This window comes from Hyaena hyaena, unplaced genomic scaffold, assembly GCF_003009895.1.
Source record: "Hyaena hyaena isolate Hyena2069 unplaced genomic scaffold, ASM300989v1 scaffold_295, whole genome shotgun sequence".
NCBI lineage: Eukaryota > Metazoa > Chordata > Mammalia > Carnivora > Hyaenidae > Hyaena > Hyaena hyaena.
Window position 1 is genome coordinate 1,740,490 of NW_024080928.1, and position 19,561 is coordinate 1,760,050.

Sequence of the window (19,561 nt, forward strand, 5' to 3'; positions counted from 1 at the left end):
CTACAGATGAGTGATTATGTAGAAAGACTGAAGTCAGGGCAAGAAAAGGATTGTAGTGGACTATGAAATAGGGGACTGAGGACAGGATGAACTGTCATCAGAAGAAAAAGAGCTGACATTGTATTTTAATTACTTGTTCATGAAGTCTTCAATTAAACAACTATTAACTATTCTATATTAAACACAGCAAATGAGTTTTTAAATATACTGATATACTGGAAGCAAATAATTCACAATTACCTCTGGTGCAACAAAATTTGCAGTATAACAAGGAGTCATGAGAAGACCATTTTCTGCTCTTAGCTGTTTGGCAAAGCCAAAATCACAAATTCGAATAGATTCTGGATTGCCAGATTCATCCACGTAAAGAATGTTGCTAGGTTTCAAGTCTCTGTGAACCACCTATTGAAATACAAATTAAAGACGTACATTAACAATACAACAATATATTTCCATAATGGAAAACTCTTTATTCACAAACTTTCAAGCAACGTACTAAACAAGAGGATGTGAGTGTGGACCTTTAAATTATCTCAAGATTATAAAATGCTGATAATGTAAGCATAACTCTCTAATACAGAACCAGGGCAAGGAAAGGAGGAAGTAAAAATAGTATGTATTTCCCTCCTCTTTGTCTCATTGAGTAAGTAGGTTAAGGTAAAACGCAAATAGCAAGATTAACTGTCTCTAGGTTATTCATTTATTCAACAACTATTTACTGAATGCCTATCATGTGCCAGGGTATTATAGAAGGAGCTGCAGATACCATATTGAACGAGACCCATAAGATCCTTGCCTTTCCATGCTAGGAGTTTGCACAGTAGTGAGGGAGGCAGAGAATAAACAGGTAACATGATCAAAATAAACTGGGACAGTGGGACATAGTCATTCTAAGAAGAGGGAACAGCATGTATAATGGATGTATACAACAAACAAGCACCAACGGGCCTAATGGAACAGGCACGGGGTTAAGGGGTAAAAAGAAAAAAAAAAATCCAGACTTTAAGTACTGCCTATTTAATACCCAAGTGACAATGTCACACATACTAAAAGATATTGTTTCTTTACATTTTTGTAATATTTCTCCCCCTTTAGTTACCTACTTGAATACTTTTTTCACATAAACCTTGACATTCCTTATTAGACTTCTATGTTTTTTCTACCACTAAATTCTGAGTCTAGATTCTAATCAGTCACCTCAGTTTTAGTTCCTAACATTGACAACATTACTTCTCCAGATCATCTGAGTGACTAATTACTGCTGAAGCAATGGGAAGAGAATACAGAAGACCTAGATGACTGCAAAGTCATCAATTCTCCAGTGAATATGGAGTCCCACTAATTTTGAGCTAGTGTACTAAGTGAATCTTGACCAGCTCGAAGTCAAGAAGCTCTAGCATGAAACTGACACTTCCCACTTGTTAGCTGCCAAGACAAACAAAATGAGAATAACGTATTGAAAAAAAAAAAAACCTCCTTAAGAAGTAGTCTCTTAATTCCCTTGTATTGACTTTTTAAAATGTTTATTTTTGAGAGAAAGGATGAGCGGGTCAGGGAAAGAGAGAGACATGGGGAGAGAGGATCCCAAATGGGCCCTGAGCTGATAGCAGTGAGCCCAATGTGGGGCTCAAACTCAAAAAACCAGTAGATCATGACCTGGGCCAAAGTCAGACGCTCAAAACACAGAGTCACTGAGGTGCCTCTCTTAATTTCCTTTTGTAAGTGAACACAACCCATGATTCTCTGGTTCTGCTTCTGAACTTGCAATGGACCCAATTCTCAAGAGTACAGAGTGGCCTGGCAAAAACGGTGATACATCTTCCTGGTCAGAAGACCTCACTCACTTTTTCTTGGGAAGCATAAGAGTTTAATATAAACAAGTTAGGACTTCAAAGCAGCACTTCAGACTTGGTGGGAGAAATTTAAGTAGAGGAAGAACAGCAGAATAATGAAGCTAATGGTAGTTATTTTCCATTAATGCATAAAGTAACTTCTGCTTTTGTAATTTTAGTTCAAACATTCAGAAAGAAAATGTAAAAAAAAGGTAAATGTGTGTATATGTATATATGTGTATGTGTGTGTGTGCATGTATCTGTATACATAAAATGTTAAAAAGACTTACCCCTTGTGCGTGAAGATATTCAACAGTTTTGGTTATAGTAAACAGGACAGCACTGGCCTCTCTTTCAGAGAAAAATTTCTGTCTAAGAATTTTATCCAGCAATTCACCCCCTTTCATAAGTTCTGTCACTACATACACGTATTTTCCATCATCATATACCTGTAAGATTTAACACCAAAATGTAAAAAATTACGTTAAGCTTTACATGTGCTCAGAACAAAGTCTACAGTCAAGGAAACTTTTATTCATCACAACTGATAGAGGATATAAAATTTGCAAGCCATTTTATATATGTAAGAATAGTAAAACAGGAATTGATTAGATTGAATGTCAGAAAAATAACATGCAATTTCCTTCTGTGAACCCTAAGTCATGGCAATCAAAGTAAGAACTGGCATCGTATAGGAAGGGGTATTGAGCCCTTGCTCTCAGGTTTGTTTCTCTTGATCTTTCTATCTATTGATGACAGGGGGGACTGTTATGAAGACACATGCCTGTGATTTTCCTGGAACTTCTGCAATTTACATAAACAGTACAGCAAATCAACTCTGGTTTTGATTAAACTGAAAGACAAGCTGCGGCATGAATTAAGTAGGAAGATAAAGCAGCAAAAAGAAATTCCATCTAATCACATAGAAGCATACAAGTTTACTCTTAATGCAGAAATAGAAAGCTCATTGTAATTTTGGATTTGTACTTCAGGCAATCCCGAACTGAGATAACCCCTTTATTAAACTTCAGTTCTTTTTATTCCCCCTCACTAATGGGGGAATGCACACCTTTATTTAGCTCCATAAAAGGTACTGTGTGTTGGGGCCCCAAATATGGAGAAAACAAGGTACCTGTCCTCAATGATTTTATTCTAGTAGAGAGAGACAGGCATAGAAATAAGTTAAAAAAAATGTTGGGAGATGCTGTGATAAAAGCAGGGAAAATTTTAGAGACCTTGGAATTTGAAATGGAAGAAGGAGGAAAGATGTAAAAAACAGTAAGAGCTTAGGGAGTTTCCAAGTCAAGGAAGAATTTTCTGTACTTCTTCTTTTATTTAGTTGGTCATATTCTTGGAGGTTATAGTAATTAAAGAGTCACTTAAGTTATGCAGCTTCACATTTTAATGGGACTAAGTTAACATTCTTCTTCTAACAATGTGCAGTGATAAATTAATCTGAGGAAATTGGAGTGTTGGTAAGGAAAAAGGCAGAATAAACTTTGGAATTCACAGAATCTCAGAGATGAAAGGCAAAAGGTACCTCAGAAGTTCTCTGGCTTAGGTGCCATGTGATATACCAAGTCTATGACACCCAGATACGGCCTTTGTGTCTACTTGAGCACCATCAGCAAGAGAAGGTTTAATGCTGCCTACGGAGTTCACACCCTTTGCCAATGGCTCTGTTATGATAAAAACCACAGGCAGCAAGGAAAGGATACCTCACTTGGCTAGGGTGTGGTGATGCGCAGAACAGGACTCCTGGAAGAAGTGCCGTTTTAGCAAAGGTTTGGACGGATGGTAGTTAGCCAGGCAAAGAAGGAAGTGGTGCTGTTAACTGAGGAAACCATAAACTCAGAGCAGCATGAGAAAAGGAGGAAAGCTGAAAGGTGTGTACATACTAGAGCCTGGTCAGAGCGTGAGGCATGAGAGGAAGTGTGAAGACAGAGGGAGACTACTGCAGACAGAGGAAGGCAAGGACTGGAGGTGAGTGGGGTTATGAGCTGTAGGTAGGCAAGTAACAGATCTGAGTGTTTGCTTTCTCAGGCACTACTGTGGAAGAGAGTTTGGGGAGTCCGTGGAGCCTGAGACTAGTTAATCTCTAATACGGATTAATACCCACATGTTCCAGTAAATATAGGCATTAAAAGCAATAATGTCCGTAACACTTTTCCTCTTAAAGCAAAAATACAAAAATTAACTGTATAAAAATATTTTTCTTTATAGCTGAAGTTGTGCTACATATACTGTACTCCAATCAATTTTTTAAAAAAAACCTTACGATATTGAGTTCTTTGTCCACTACATGATATTTGAAAATATCCCCAGGGCGAGTTGGACAACTGAGTTATATGATGGGAGTTAAAGAAGTTACTACTTACATCCTTTAGAGTAATGATGTTTGGATGCTGTCCATAACGAAGAAGAATTTCAATTTCCTCTGTTGGGTCTCTCTTGCTTTTATCAATAATCTAAAAGGCAGATATTTATCATAAAATCTCATAAACTATACAGTCACCAACCTTAAGTATTAAAAATACAGATCTTAAGTATTATCTTATGTAAATACTGGACATATGAGCCATTTGTCAACCAGTCAAGTCCCTGGCCACACTGTCTAATCAAAATTTGAAAGCCAGCCTACGTTTAGAACTTATTAAGCACTCAAAGGTCTCAAGAAAAGGTACCAAGAACATGTCTTTCTTCCATCCTTGAATGTCTTAAACCCTTGGAAATTTAGTCAACTTCTAACCCCTATCAATACAGATAATTAAGAACAAGATGTATATATAATACCACCACTAGCATCTGTTTACTGAATTACCTTTACTTCCTTTAATAAAATGCTTCAGTGGAAGAACCCATTAGTTGCAAGCTACTTATAAAGACTTAATTAAGAGTTAAGTAAAACAAACTTATTTTTGAAGCTAGGCAGAAAGCTAAGTAGAAAACCACACCAAGAATTTTACTTGGCTAAAGTTAAGTTTAATTATTATAATAAAACCCTTTGAAATACTAATGCAGCTTTCCAACCCTTTTATGTCAGCTGCTTCTTAAAAATACATCTCTTAAAGTTTTAATCTGTTAAAGTAATATTTTATTTTTAAAAGGATAACACGTTTTGCTTTCATTTTGTCCAGAGAGTAGTCTGAAACAAATTTTGTGACCTTCGTATTTTCAATTTTACAAAGCCTTAGTAATTAATGTGTGCAATAATTAACTCAATTGCTCCAGCAATCTAGGAAAGAGCTCGCAACTCACATTATGAGCCAAATCTGCTATCTGAAATGAATTTAGTTGTAAAATAGTTCTGTATGTGAAGAACAAGGAATACAAACATAGGTATACACTGTAATCGAATGCAAATGATAGTGTATAATTAGGCAAATGGATGATTAAGAGGAATGTATATTGAATAGACATGCAAATTCAAGGGAGATGATCTGGGGTGAGTCTTCTGAAGACCAGAACACACTGGGAGGTGTTATTCCTAGCAACAATCTCTTTGAACTGTTAATCTGAGCAGAGCTTGCATTTCATTCACACTTTTGCTTGTAGATCTTAGATTTGTAGGAATTTCAGTAGAATGAACTTATGCTGGGATTGGTTTTATGAATCTAATTTAAGTCACAAGAATCCACAAATAGCTTGGAGATATTCTCAAGGTTTTGGTATACTGCTCCTGGTTTCTGTATTTCAAAGGGGGCCTGAGGGCATTTTTACTTTTTTCTGATGTGTTTATGGAGACCAGATACATCCTTAAACTGACTACCATGTACATTACTCACCTTCTCTCCTTTCATGTAAGCAATGAGAAAATTTCTATGTACCCTAGATTTCACTATGAGCAATAAATAGAAGAGCAAATTAAAATGCCTTTTTGTGGTTCATCCTTACACCTTACAGAAGGCGGGACACTGATGACTTTTAAAGCAATTACATCCAAGTTTACAACAGTAGTAACAATTTTTTTTGTGTATGTGTGTCTTCCCAGTTATTTACTATGCATATATAAAAGACATTTATTTTTATTTTTACACAGTGAAATATTAGATCCAGAGGATAGACAGATGGATGTACAGAAGTAATAACAATTAATGCCACTCTCCTACTAACTAAACATGAGCTACCCACACTTAGAGATCAGTTCTAAGGTCCAAAATAAGCTGAAAGCTTTAAACATTAAATAGCTTGCACTGGGAGAGCAGAGACTACCATCCCAAGAAGTGAAAAGGCAGAAACTTGAATATAGTATTTTTCCACTTGCAACTAAAGGTTTGTAATTCAAACTTTATCAGAGAGCCATGTGCTTTTGGTTTTTTGCTTAGAAAATTCTGTCTTGATCCTTGATGAAATTAAAACAGCTGATGATAACAAATTTTATAATAGTGCGTATTCTTTTATCAGTGCACAGATCCTTTTATGTGTGAAGGACAGTATGAACATTTTTTGCCAGAAAAATGTAAACACAAAAAATCTGGCATACCATCTTGAGGAATTCCCTGACAGAGCACAAAATAGGGGACTTTTTAGAGTAAAAGGGTGTTACTAAAAATCAGGTGTACACTGTACTGTCTCGAGCAAACTACCTTACCTTTAGTTTATAGGTGAATCCATGATTCCAGATTAACGGCCCTGAAGCTTACTAGGCAGATATTTAAATTCATCATACCTTTTTTTTTTTTTAAATAAGAAAAATCCCATTTATCAAAGAGTGTAATTTTTAAGTGGAACTGACATGCATGAACAAGAACTGTTAGAGATTCATTTTAAACCTAAAAATATTTACCTTCACTGCAAACTCCATGTTTGTAGCTTTATGTATGCATCTCTTGCAAACAGAGTAGGAGCCAACACCAATATCTTCCTTTACTTCATATCCATCAGTAAACTGAATACTGTTTCTGTGCAACTGCTACAAACACAATTATAGATTGACAAAGAGTTTTACAGTGACTACGGTATAATTCATAATAGTGGAATATGTTACTGAGTATGCATTGTTGATGTTAACAATAAATGAATATCAGCAAAAATAAAAAGGAATACAGCATTAATTCTTCCACAACTGTGAATTTTAGTAGTGTCTACCATAAAATGTACAGCAAAAAATAGGCTTTTAGAAAAAACTTATGTTAAAAAGAAAACACTGAATACGTACAACAGAAAACACAGAGTTACTTGATAAGGAGCTAAAAGCCTTGCCTGTGATTGAGCCCTATTTTACTCCCCAGCCAATGCTAGGTCCTTGAAGTACTTCTGCAAATAGGGAGGAGTTTGAAGCTTCAGGAGGATTCAGAATGAAAACATCTGGGTTCTTGTCTCATATGCATCTCTTGCAGGTCATGTAACCCTGAAAACATGTGTTTTCTTCGCGGGTAATGGTGAGGATTAAATAAAATATTTGAAGGTGATACCTATTATCATCATTGTGGACTATCAGTAGCCAGGCCCTCTGTTCTCTACTCTCCAGTTGGAGCTTCAATGTAACTTCCATGAGAGAAGCTGTTCAAGGGGTAAGGACTAATAACATGTGGTAGGATGGTGGCTAGCAAATGAGTGCTTCCATAAGTAGGCTGAGGGAAGTTGTGCTGCTCTTGGCTATACTGAAACGAGAGCATCCCCTGCCACACCCCATGCCTGCGCGCTTTGTATAGGTTAAAATGTGAATTCTGTAGAATGTAGGTTTGTGATTTCTGTTAGGTACAGAAGTTATAACTTAAAAACTTGCCATACACCACATGCTTGTTATAGTAAAAGGGACAGACTATTTCAACCATGAACTTCATTTAAAAACCAGTGCTTAAAATGGTTTTCTAGAAAGTGGAAAGCAAGATGACTAACACATGAAAGAAACTTTAGAGCAAATGCAACTTCATCACCTAGCAAATTCAAACACTAATTAGTACCTTAAAAAACAATCAGTGCTTCAAAAGACATAATGAATTCCCTCTATGATTAGGAAGATGAATTAAATTGATCTTTCCGTGATACTAGAATGGGAAGGAGTAAATCTAATGGTTTATACTATTTGTGTTCCTCAAATAACATTTAATTTACTCGTCCAGTCTCCTGTTACAAACACACAGACATCTAGAAACCTGCTTCTGTGGCTTTTACCTCCTTCTCCAACTCTGATACACAGATGGGATAATGAGGAAGGGTACACCCTAAGGTAGTACCTATAACCATTTCTTCCTAATAGTAATGGGGATTCCAAACGAACAAGCATACAAAACTTGGAAAACATAAGACTGAAGTTCACTTTTATTTCTTATACATTTCTATGGCAGAAGTTGGCAAACTATAGCCTGTGGGCCAAATCTGTTTCACTACCAGTTTTTATAAATAAAGTTTTATTGGCACACAGCCATGCTCATTCACTTAGCTACTGGTCTATGGCTGCTTTTGTGCTACAATGGCAGATTTGAGTGGTTGTGACAGAGATCATATAGCCTACAAAGCCTCAGATATTTATTAACTGACCCTTTAGAAAAGAAGTCTACCAAACCTTCTTTTAAGCCATCAGGGAACCAGGAGACCTCAGTTCATCACAGCTGACCTGACAGAGTCAGAAGATGAAACAAACTAGGCTTGATAAACATTTTAAGGCATAGGAAAGGGTGGAGACAAGATGGTGATAGATGTCTCAACTCTCTTATAATTCCCCTTTTAAGTCAGACAGATATCCAGAATTCTAGTGCATGCAATCTTTTTAAAGGAAAATGAAAGGAATTTCTAAAAGTAATGTCAATGGTATAAAATTTATTTTAATCAGATCAAATCTAATTATTCACACAGTGAACTCTATCTTACAACATTTCAAACTTTAAATTACTTATACATTCACTCACCTGCACAATTGAATGCACACCAACTGTCTGCATAGCTTGGCTTTCATCATCTGAGGTGATAGCAACAAAACTAAACCCCCGAAAAAGCTGATGTGCATTAGCACTGGGTGGAATGCCAGGTGAGTCTGAAAAGAGTAATACATTACTAAGAAGGTAATAGTGGGAAGGTACTTAAGGGAAGAACCGTTGACAGTATGACCTTTCTCACTAATTCTGGAATTTAATTCTTAGGCATGGAGGGCTTCCAGGATAACTCAGTAAAACATCAGCTCTGTCCTGATGGCTTATGGGTATCACAGCTCTGACATTCTAGTTCCTCGATGAGTTACTGGGCTAATGTTATTCTAAATTAGCAATGATCCACAGAATTTTCTGTAGTGATGGAAATTTTCTTTATCTGTGCTGTCCAATATGGTAGCCCCTAGCCACATGCAGCTCCTGAGCATTTGAAATGTGGTTAGTGTGACGGGGAAACAAAATCTTAAATTCAGTGCTATGGCTCCTGGTCATGCGGAGATACACATTCATCTACAGATAATATGGGAGAAAGGAATTTAGTCCAGTGATCTCAATATACAACATCAGAATCTGGAAATCTAAACTACAAGTTAAAAATTACTTTATTTAATATATATGTATTTAAGGATCAAAAGTAATTTCTAGGACAATCATGGTATATAGTCCTTAAACTGTATCTTATGACATGTCATTTATTTTTATTCAAATTATTTATGTGGAATCTTAACAAAAATAGAAAACGACTTTTAAAATATAATATTTACTATAAAAACAAAAAAATCATAACAAAGGTACTACTCATAAACACACAATTAAGCATACTAATATTTATCATCATATTCTAAAGGCTAAGGGCAAAAACCAAATAGGCAAATCTACTTAAAACATCAACTCTGCATAAAGTTCTTTTTTAACATCAGCTTGATATTCTCACCAATAAATATTGTTTAGTGGATTTTATATCAATGTGACAATATTCTAATGAAGACTTCTGCTAACTATCTGGGCCGAACACAATACAGAATTGCACAGTATTCTGAGATTTTTCCTCTATCAGGACACATTGTAATGAGAAAGCAAAGTAAAACATTACCATCTATCATCAATTCTATGCATATCACTGTTTATGTTTTTGATAAAATTTTGGTCATGTATTAATTCAAACTTCTAAGACTGTCTTATAAAAATAATAAACATCCATCAATGCATAACACAAATTATGAGGATACTGACTGGAAAGTTTTATAGCAAGGTTTGAATGATGTGCTCTATGGAAAATACACATAAGCATACTTTTTATTTATATGCTTGTCAGTGATAAACCTGGGGTCTGGTACACCTAAATGAGGGAGTATTAGAGTGCAGAACACACCCTTATGTGTATACACATACTAATAAATATAGATTACCATTTCAAAGATAATTTCTCTGTAATAGTCATTGTTAATGTAATTCTAGGATAAGGCATGACACAGGATATGAATCATTTTTAAAATGTCTATTTATTTTTGAGAGAGAGCGCGAGCGCACGCGCGCGGAGAAAGAGCATGCACAAGCAGGGGGGCAGCAGAGAGAAAGGGAGACAGAGAATCTCAAGCAGAATCCATGCTATCAGTACAGAGCCTGATGTGGGGCTGGAACTCACGAACCATGGGATCATGACCTGAGCTGAAATCAAGAATCAGAAGCTCAACCGACTGAGCCACCCAGGTGCTCCTGAATTATTTTGAAATGATCATATCTCATATAAAGTTTAAGCTATATTTTGGATTTAAACTTGACAAGTACTTGCAGAATTGTACCTAATATTAGAGTTTTAAAGAGCAGTATCCATACTGAATAGTATTTCAAGTAAAAACAGCTACAGGTATAGAAAAGCACAACCAAGTAATTTTTTTCACATAAATAGTACCAAAGTTTAAGGCACAACATAATTTGCTAAAAGACAGAGAATCTTAAACAGGTTCCACACTCAGCACAGAGCTTGCTGGGGGGTTCGATCCCACAACCCTGGGATCATGACTTGAGCCAAAATCAAAACTTGGATGTTTAACTGATTGAGCCACCCAGGTGCCCCCATAATTTGCTATAAGGTTTAACAAGGATCTTAACTGCTATCAAATATTGTAAAGGATGTTCTAATTACCTAGTTACTATAGGAGGGAAATGGGAGGAAGAAGAGGTGTGAGGACAGCATAAAGAGTTATATACGTATATACAGTCTTAACATTTGAGTTTTCACACTTTCGCCTTACCTTTGGGAGTTTTTGCAGTAAACTCAGGATCAAAATAGAAAGTATCTTCGGGCCTGCCAGTTGCAGGTTTAAAAGGTGGATGGATTTCTCTTCTGTACAGTTTCTAGAGGAAAAAGGAGAGACTTAGATATGCGTTAATTATTAAAAAAAAAATCAAGCACATTTTCATTCTAGACTTACATTCCAGTCTATTGTTGAGAAAAACGAGTGTCTCTTAATTTCCTCAACTCCATCTGGTCCTGCACCTATCAAAAATTAAATGGTTTAAAATTTTTGATTAAATCGTATTTTTATTTCAAGGAGGAATATATAGTTTATTTAGCCTTTGCTTTTAATATTTGCCCTGTCATAATTCCACAACAAAAACAAGTATCCACCTCCCACTGCCAAAAAATCCCAAATATCAACAAACACACAAAAGAAACAAATTAATTACAAATTTTACCTAATCTGTTTGCAGGATTTCGTTTGAAAAGCATTCGTAAAAGACTCTGGGCTTCGGGACTCAAAAACTGTGGCATCCCAAGTTTGGCTCTAAATAATAAATCCACATAATAACATTTTATTTTTGGAGGTATCTGTATTTTATTTTTTAAACTTTTAATCTTTTCATTTTAATATAAGTGTGGATTTATACTAAGTTGTAAGAAATAATACAGACAGATCCTGTGTACCCTTTACCCAGTTTTTCCCCAATTGGCAATGTCTTATAAAACTAGAGTATACTATCACAACCAGAATATTGACATTAATGCAATCAACTGATCTCATTTAGATGTCTCTAGTTTTAACTGCACTCACTGTGTGTGTGTGTATGTGTACATGTAAGTTTAGTCCTTTGCCATTGTATTACAAGTATAGGCTCCTGTATCCACCACCACAGTAAAGACACTGAACAGTTAATCACTATCACTGTCCCTTTATGATTATACCGGCCTCCCTCCCTCTCCAATTCCTAACTTCTGGCAATCACAAATCTACTCTACATTTGTATAATTTTGTCATTTTAAGAATGTTATGTAAGTGGAATCATAAAGCATGTAACCTTTTTTTCACTCAGCATAAATTTCCCAAGATTCAACCAAGTTGTTGCCTATATCAATAAATCATTCCGTTTAGTTGTTGAATAGTATTCCATGACATGGATGGACCACACTTCGTTTATCCATTTACATGTGGAAGGGCACCTGGACTCTGTCCAGTTTTGGGTTACCACAAAGATGCTATGAATATCCGTGTATAGGTTTTTGTATGAACACTTAATAGAATTTTAGTCCATAATCTTCTAATAAACTTTTCCATTTTTCAGATTTTTGCAAAAAACACGACTGTGAGAGTAAGAAGATCTGAAATCTTAGTTCTGGCACTGTTACTAAGAACTTTGTGAACTTGCAAAAAGACAATCCCCTTGGGTCTGTTACCACTTCTTCATAAGCAAAGGTTGACTGTTAGATCAATGGCTCTCAAACCATACCTTTGGAACTTTTTCTCAAAAAGAATTTAAGAAATCCACTATATTTTAATTTTTTAAAATCTTTAACGTTCATTTATTTTTGAGAGAGAGGCAAAGCGTGAGCAGGGGAAAGTCACAGAGAGGGAGACACAGAAGCCGAAGCAGGCCCCAGGCCCTGACATGTGAGCACGCTTAACAGACTGAACCACTCAGATACCCTAGAAATCCACTATTTAAAGCTGCTCAAAGAACATGTGCTTCACATACCTATTTTGTTCCTCCCATTCCCTTCACTAGCCCCACAAGGAAGAGGAGCTGGTGAGAAAGGGGTCTGCGCAACACCTAAGAGTATGTGGGACACAGTCTCAAAACCATCAGCCTGAATGAGCTTGAAGGTCAGTTTCAGCTCTAAGATATAATTTTATTCTTTTTCCTAACCTACAAATTAAGGCAACCACTGATCCCATCAATATGAAAATAATAACAGAGCTGGGGAAATGGCTAGCAGAGAAATTTCTACTTCAGAAATAGATCCACTTATTATTCAGTGAGTTGTTATTGAGCTATTAGGTGCCAGATATTGCTTAGTGCTGAGGAAGCAGAGATAAAGACAGGCCCCCACAGGCAGTGAGGAAGATGGAGATAGATAACCCTAGTATGTTAAGAGACAAATTCAGAAGGACATATGGGAAGACTGCTAAGAGAACAGCAGGGGATATCTAATTTAACATGAGAGACTGTGAAAGGCCTTAAATGCAATTTAAAGGTTGAGAACTTATTCATTTGGCCAGTGTTCCCCTAACATTTTACTAAATAACATTAATCTCTCTAGATGCTCAGCAACAATAAAAATATTTCATAACCTAATGAATTTGTGGAATGCTACCTTTTATAATCCCTGTTGGAGACATAGAGTAAAATACATTGTACATAAAAGGCTGAAAAATCTAAAGTAAGGAAATCATTATTTTTCTAAATATTTGTTTCCAGTACCTCCTTTTCAGAAAATACCTATTCATATCTTGTAGAATTAGGGTTTTACCAAACAAATCTGGGAAAATACTGCCATATTAGGTAATAGGGATATAGCAGAGGTCTTTTTTTTTTATTAAAAAATTATTTTAAGTTTATTAATTTCTGAAAGAGAGAGAGAGCATGCACGTGATTGAGTGAGCATGAGCACGGGGGTAGGAAGGGTGGGGGAGGGGGAAAGGCAAAGAGAGAGGGAGACACCAGAATCTGAAGCATGCTCCAGGCTCTGAGCTGTCAGCACAGAGCCTTATGTGGGGCTCGAACTCTTGAACTGTGAGATCATGACCCAAGCCAAAGTCCAACGCCCAAAGGAATGAGTCACCCAGGCACCCTGCAGAGGTCTTTTTTTTTTTTTTTCAAGTTTATTTATTTACTTTGAGAGAGAGGGAGCGCAAGCTGGGGAGAGGGGGAGAGAGAAAGGAAGAGAGAATCCCTGGTAGGCTCTGCCAGCACAGAGCCTGATGTGAGGCTTGAACCCAAGAACCATGAGCTCATGACCCGAGCTGAAACCAAGAGTGGTACATTTGACCAACGGAGCCACCCAGGTGCCTTTAGCAGAGGTCTTTAAACTGTAGATTAATGTGACCAAATTTATTTTCAAGAAGGTAACTACAAGGGTAGTATAGAATGATCTAGAGTAGGGAGCAGTGGTAGATTGTAGGCATTCTACTTAGGAGCTTTGACCCAATAGTGTAGGTAAGGGACCACCATGGTCTGAGAACTGTAAGCAGTGCAATGCAAAGGAAAAGCTGGGACAGTGAAGTATCTCTGAGAGGAAATCTGGTGAATACCTGCATGTACAAGAGAAGGGAAGAAATCAAGAATGATTTCCAGGTGTGTGGCTTGGGAACTGAAAATATAACAAGAGGAAAAGAACACAAAACAGATAAATTTAGTCATGTATTTTCATGTTTTGGGAGAGCCATGCAGGTGAGTAAACGCAAATGCAGGTCCGATGTCTGGTTAAGTTAAGAAAGAATAATTTGAGAGTAATTAAAATGCTGAGAGTAGTTATAGAAAAGACTGAGGTCAGCTAGAAAAATCAGTATACAAGGGAAGAAAAGCCTATCAAAGATGAAACCCTAGGAAACAAGAACATTTAAACAGTGGTCAAAAAAAGGACAATTCGGTCATTAGAAATAATAAATGCAATTATTTTAAATGCTGAATCACCCTGATTATTAAATCCCAGGGGTTCATTATAGTAAAATAAGAAAAAGTCAAAGCTAACATAAAACTCAAGTCACTGGACACCATCTCCACTGGGGGGAACCAGGGCTCTGACAACTGGAAATAATTAAGAAAACAAACACTTATTCTGCCTTTCTTGTTTGAACCTTATTCCAAGGTATTTCAACAGCCCTAGTTGATGAGAGAAAGTTCACTGTTTTGGAAAATATCTGCTAATAAATGAAGAAGGAATAAAAGTAATAGAAAATCACAATTTTTGAATCCATAATAAAATAGTTGTTTCAAGTAATGATTACCAGTGGTTGAAACCACTAGATGAAAGCCTGCCAGGGAACTTTGCAATAGAGGGACCAGCTGTAATCACGGCAACTCATCACTTAAAGTTGGGCAACCAGTTGTTGTAAGCCTTCCGCTGTGATGCAACAGAATGCAGCATGAGCTATGAAATAATCTTGCCAAAAAAGTTTAACCAGAAATGCAATAAAGGAACAAGTTAAAGAATATTACAAGGAGAATAAAACAATTTCAATACTCCTAGGAAAAAAACTAACTGTTGCATAACCATGTTAACAAGAGAGCCACAAAAACTGGCTCTAAATTCATTCAAATGAGCAAAATCAACTTGCCTAGGTGAACAGTTTTGTGTGTGTGTGTGTATGGTTTTTTTGCAAATCAGCCCATCAGTAACTGCTCTTCATCTGTGAAAATCAGCCAAATAAGAATGGGCTGATTCCAACAATCACACCTGAGTACCAACTGATCAACAACAGTCCCACCCAAGTAACCACTCTAACAGATGATGTCAACCCATTTATGGCCCTGAAAATCTGCCAATTCTTGAACTCCACCCTTCCCAAAACCCTCTGTAAGAACACTGGTCTGTGCCACCTACATACGCTATTAGATCAAAATCACTCTACCTTACTAGAGTAAGCAACAGGATCAGTTTGATGCTTTTTGTTTCATATACTGAGAGGTTGTCTTTTGACAAGATAAATTCAGAAAGTGAAATTCTATAAAACTGTCGTGGTTTCTTCTACAAGTAAAAGGTAGGAAAAAAACAGGGGTAGACTGTTTTAGAAGAATGGAAGCTAAAGAAATACAACCAAATGAAATGATCAGATGTGATTTGGGGCTGTAAAGACAAAGTTCTGGAGAATATATGAAAAATCAGGTTAAGAATTAGTATTAGCAGATACCTTAGCAATGTTTTGTTAGGTGTGGTTATGAAAGAAAACATTCTCACTGTTAAGCAATGCAAACTTAAGCCGATGACAAATGATATGTATGGAATGCTTAAAATATTTCACTAAAGAAGAGAAAGAAAAAAGGAATAGATGAAGCAAATGTGGCCAAATCTTGATGACTATTGAATGTGGGTGGTTGGTATATGTGTGTTCACTGTATTAATTCTATTTATGGAAATCACATTAGACAATTTTCATAATTAAGGAGAAGAGCAGGCAGAGAAGGAATGGTCAAGCAAGAGATCAAAAGAACCATTAGGGAGGTAGGAGAAACAGATGACAGTAGGAAAATCTAAGTGGGGAGAAAAGTGCCAATAGTGTCAAATTTTCCTCAGAGAGAGACCCTTCGTAGCTGCCTCACCTAAATTGACTCCTCCCCTGCCTCTTCCTTCACACTGAAAGAATATTCTGGTTTATTATCCCTATTGCTCCTATTACTATCTGAAACTAATATATGTATTTAACTACTAATTCCTTGTCTCCCCAACTAGAATGCAAACAAACTCTGTGAGACCAGAGAAGACCTTGTCAATCTTATTAACACTGCATCCTAAGTATATGTAGCAAGACCTCAACCATCTGTTGAATGAACTGTGTGAACAAATGGTACAGAGTTGCCTTCCTAACAATCTGCCACTGATTTAAGCAACCAGATTACTGGTGACCATAATAAGAAGAGTTGCAATAGAGTGGTGGAAATGAACGACAAACAGGCTGTGGAATAAAAGCAGACAAAAAATGGTAACAGAAAGGACAGACTACTCTTTAAAGAGGGTTTGCGTGGGGGTGCCTGGGTGGCTCAGTCGGTTAAGCATCCAACTTCGGCTCAGGGCACGATCTCATCATTCGTGGGTTCGAGCCCTGCGTCAGGCTCTGTGCTGATAGCTCAGAGCCTGGAGCCTGTTTTGGATTCTATGTCTTCCCCTCTCTCTGCCCCTACCCCACTTGTGCTCTGTCTCTCTCTGTCTCAAAAAAAAAACTATAAAAAAAAAAAAAGAGGGTCTGTATTGAAAGGATGTAGGAAGATGGTGCAAAAATATGAAAGGAAGGCCAGGTCAAAAACAAGGGTTGATTTTTCCAAACACTTGAGTATGTTTGTCAACTGAGAGGAAGGGGCCAGAATAGCTGGGGTGATGAAGGTTTACTGAACATTCATTTATAAAGCAAATATTTTTTATCTTTTTTTATTGTGAAGAATAACATAAAGTGTAAAACAAACAAGGAAACCCTGCACAACTCCAACACCAAAGTGTACAGTTCAATGATCTACCACAAAGTGAATAGTCATCTGGCCAAAAAATATAACATTGCCAGAACTTCTCATCCAACGTAACCACTTTTCTTATTTTGCATTGGCTGTTGCCATCTAAATATGGACCTTAAAAACTAGTTTGTCTGCTTTTAAGACTTTATGTATAGAATCATATAGTATTTCTATTTTTTGTGTCTGAACTGTCTTTGCTCAAGATTCTTGTACCCAAGTTGTTGCATATAACTAGGATTAATTCATTTTCTGCACTCCTGGGCCAAAGGCCTCAGCCTGTTTTGGTATGGCTTTCAAGCTAAGAACAGTTTTTACATTTTTTAAAAGGTTTATTTATTTTTGAGAGAGATAGAGAGACACAGTGCAAGCAGGGGAGGGGCAGAGAGAGAGGGAGACACAGAATCTGAAGCAGGCTCCAGGCTCTGAGCTGTCAGCACAGAGCCTGATGTGGGGCTCGAACTCACAAAACGTCAGATCATGACCTGAGCCGAAGTCGGATGCTTAACCAACTGAGCCACCCAGACGCCCCTTTACATTTTTAAAGTGTTGGAAACAAACAACAAACAGTAAGAATATATGACATTGTATGTGGCCTGTAAAGCTAAAATATTTACAGTCTGTTAACAACCCCTGCTTTATTCCATTGTATGAATATATCATAATTTATGAATCCATTCTACTGCTAATGTCCAGTTCCTACTTCTTGGCTATTACAAACAATGCTGCTATGAACATCTTTGTACTAGTTTCTGGATGTGCAAATACCTCGATGCATGTAAACTGATGCACCCCTAGGAATGAGATTACTGGATGAGGGTATACATACATTTGGCTTTAGAAGGTAATGCCAAAAACTGCACTCCAAATTGGTTCTATGAGTATTTATATTCCTTCCAGCTATGGATCAAAGTTGCCACTGCTCCACACCCTGTCAGCACTTTATATTGTCAGTCTTTTTTACTGTTAGCCATTTGGGTGGGTATGCAGGTGTAGCTCACTGTGGTTGTAAACTGCATTTTCTTTTTCTTTTTTTTTTTTTTAAATTTTTTAATGTTTTATTTATTTCTAGGAGAGAGAGAGACAGCGTGAGCAGGGGAGGGTCAGAGAGAGAGGGAGTGACAGACTCTGAAACAGGCTCCAGGCTCTGAGCTGGCAGTCAGCACAGAGCCCGACGCGGGGCTCGAACCCACGAACCGCGAGATCATGACCCAAGCGAAAGTCGGACGCTTAACCGACTAAGCCACCCAGGCACCCCAGCATTTTCTAATTAATGATGGTGAGCAACTTTTTTTAAGGTTATTGGTTAGTGAATATCCTCTTTTGAAATCCTTACATCTCCTACGCATGGTTCTACTGGGCTGTCTTTTTCTTACTGATTGACAAGTTCTTCATATATTCTGGATACAACCCTCTGTTGGTTATGTGTCTCAAATGTCTTCTACTCTCTAGATGGTGTCGATGTAAAGTTATCAGTTTTAATGTAATAATAATTTATCAATTTGTTCTTTTATGGCTAGTGTATTGTGTCCAAGACTATTTTTCCAACCGAAAGATCATAAAGATAACCTCTTATACTCTCTTCTAGAATTTTTGCCTTTTTACACATATATGTAAAATATATGTATATTTGTGTGCTCGCTTTGGCAGCACATATACTAAAATATATGTATATTTATAATATTTTTGGAAATGATTTTTCTGTGTGGTATGAGGTAGGGATTTTTCTTAAAATCTTTTTCTATATGAATACCAAATTTTCTAGCATAGTTTAATTTAAAAGGCTGTTCTTAGGGCACCTTGAGGCTCAGTTGGTTAAGTATCTGGCTTCGGCTCAGGTCATGATCTCGTAGTTCATGAGTTCGAACCCCACATTCGGCTCTCTGCTGACAGCTCACAACCTTGAGCCTGCTTCAGATTCTGTGTCTCCCTCTCTCTCTCTCTGTCCCTCCCTGACTCATCCTCTCTTTCTCAAAAATAAAAACATTAAAAAAAAATAAAAAAGGCTGGTCTTTCCCTACAATTTCCACTGGTCATACATCATGTATATATATGTATAGGTCTGTCATCTGGCTCTCTATTTTATTGTACAAGTCTATTTTTTATACTTCTTTCAATGATATATTATCCTAATTACATTTATAGTAAGACTGGATACTTGGTAAAGCAATTCTTCCTATCTTTTTTTTTTTTTTTAATTTTTTTTTTCTTTTTTATTTCTAGGAGAGAGAGAGAGAGAGAGAGCGTGAGCAGGGGAGGGTCAGAGAGAGAGGGAGTCACAGACTAAAAGAGGCTCCACGCGCTGAGCTGGCAGTCGGCACAGAGCCCGACGCAGGGCCCAAACCCACGAACCGTGAGATCACGACCTAAGCGAAAGTCGGACGCTTAACTGACTAAGCCACCCAGGCGCCCCTTTAAAAG

At 37.0% G+C, this 19,561-nt stretch overlaps 1 protein-coding gene across 4 annotated transcripts in view; it reads right to left on the reverse strand.

Moving 5' to 3' along the window:
• The window catches only part of RPS6KA3 (ribosomal protein S6 kinase A3), a 113,367-nt gene that overhangs the window by 12,451 nt on the left and 81,355 nt on the right, over positions 1 to 19,561 (reverse strand). For all 4 annotated transcript variants that reach the window (XM_039247386.1, XM_039247388.1, XM_039247389.1 and 1 more), the window contains 8 exons: positions 11,402 to 11,490; positions 11,137 to 11,201; positions 10,957 to 11,059; positions 8,684 to 8,808; positions 6,619 to 6,744; positions 4,211 to 4,300; positions 2,123 to 2,281; positions 241 to 402 (listed from right to left, as the gene is read on the reverse strand). In XM_039247386.1, the coding sequence (XP_039103317.1) occupies positions 241 to 402; positions 2,123 to 2,281; positions 4,211 to 4,300; positions 6,619 to 6,744; positions 8,684 to 8,808; positions 10,957 to 11,059; positions 11,137 to 11,201; positions 11,402 to 11,490 (919 nt within the window). The remainder of the gene's footprint in view (positions 1 to 240; positions 403 to 2,122; positions 2,282 to 4,210; positions 4,301 to 6,618; positions 6,745 to 8,683; positions 8,809 to 10,956; positions 11,060 to 11,136; positions 11,202 to 11,401; positions 11,491 to 19,561) is intronic.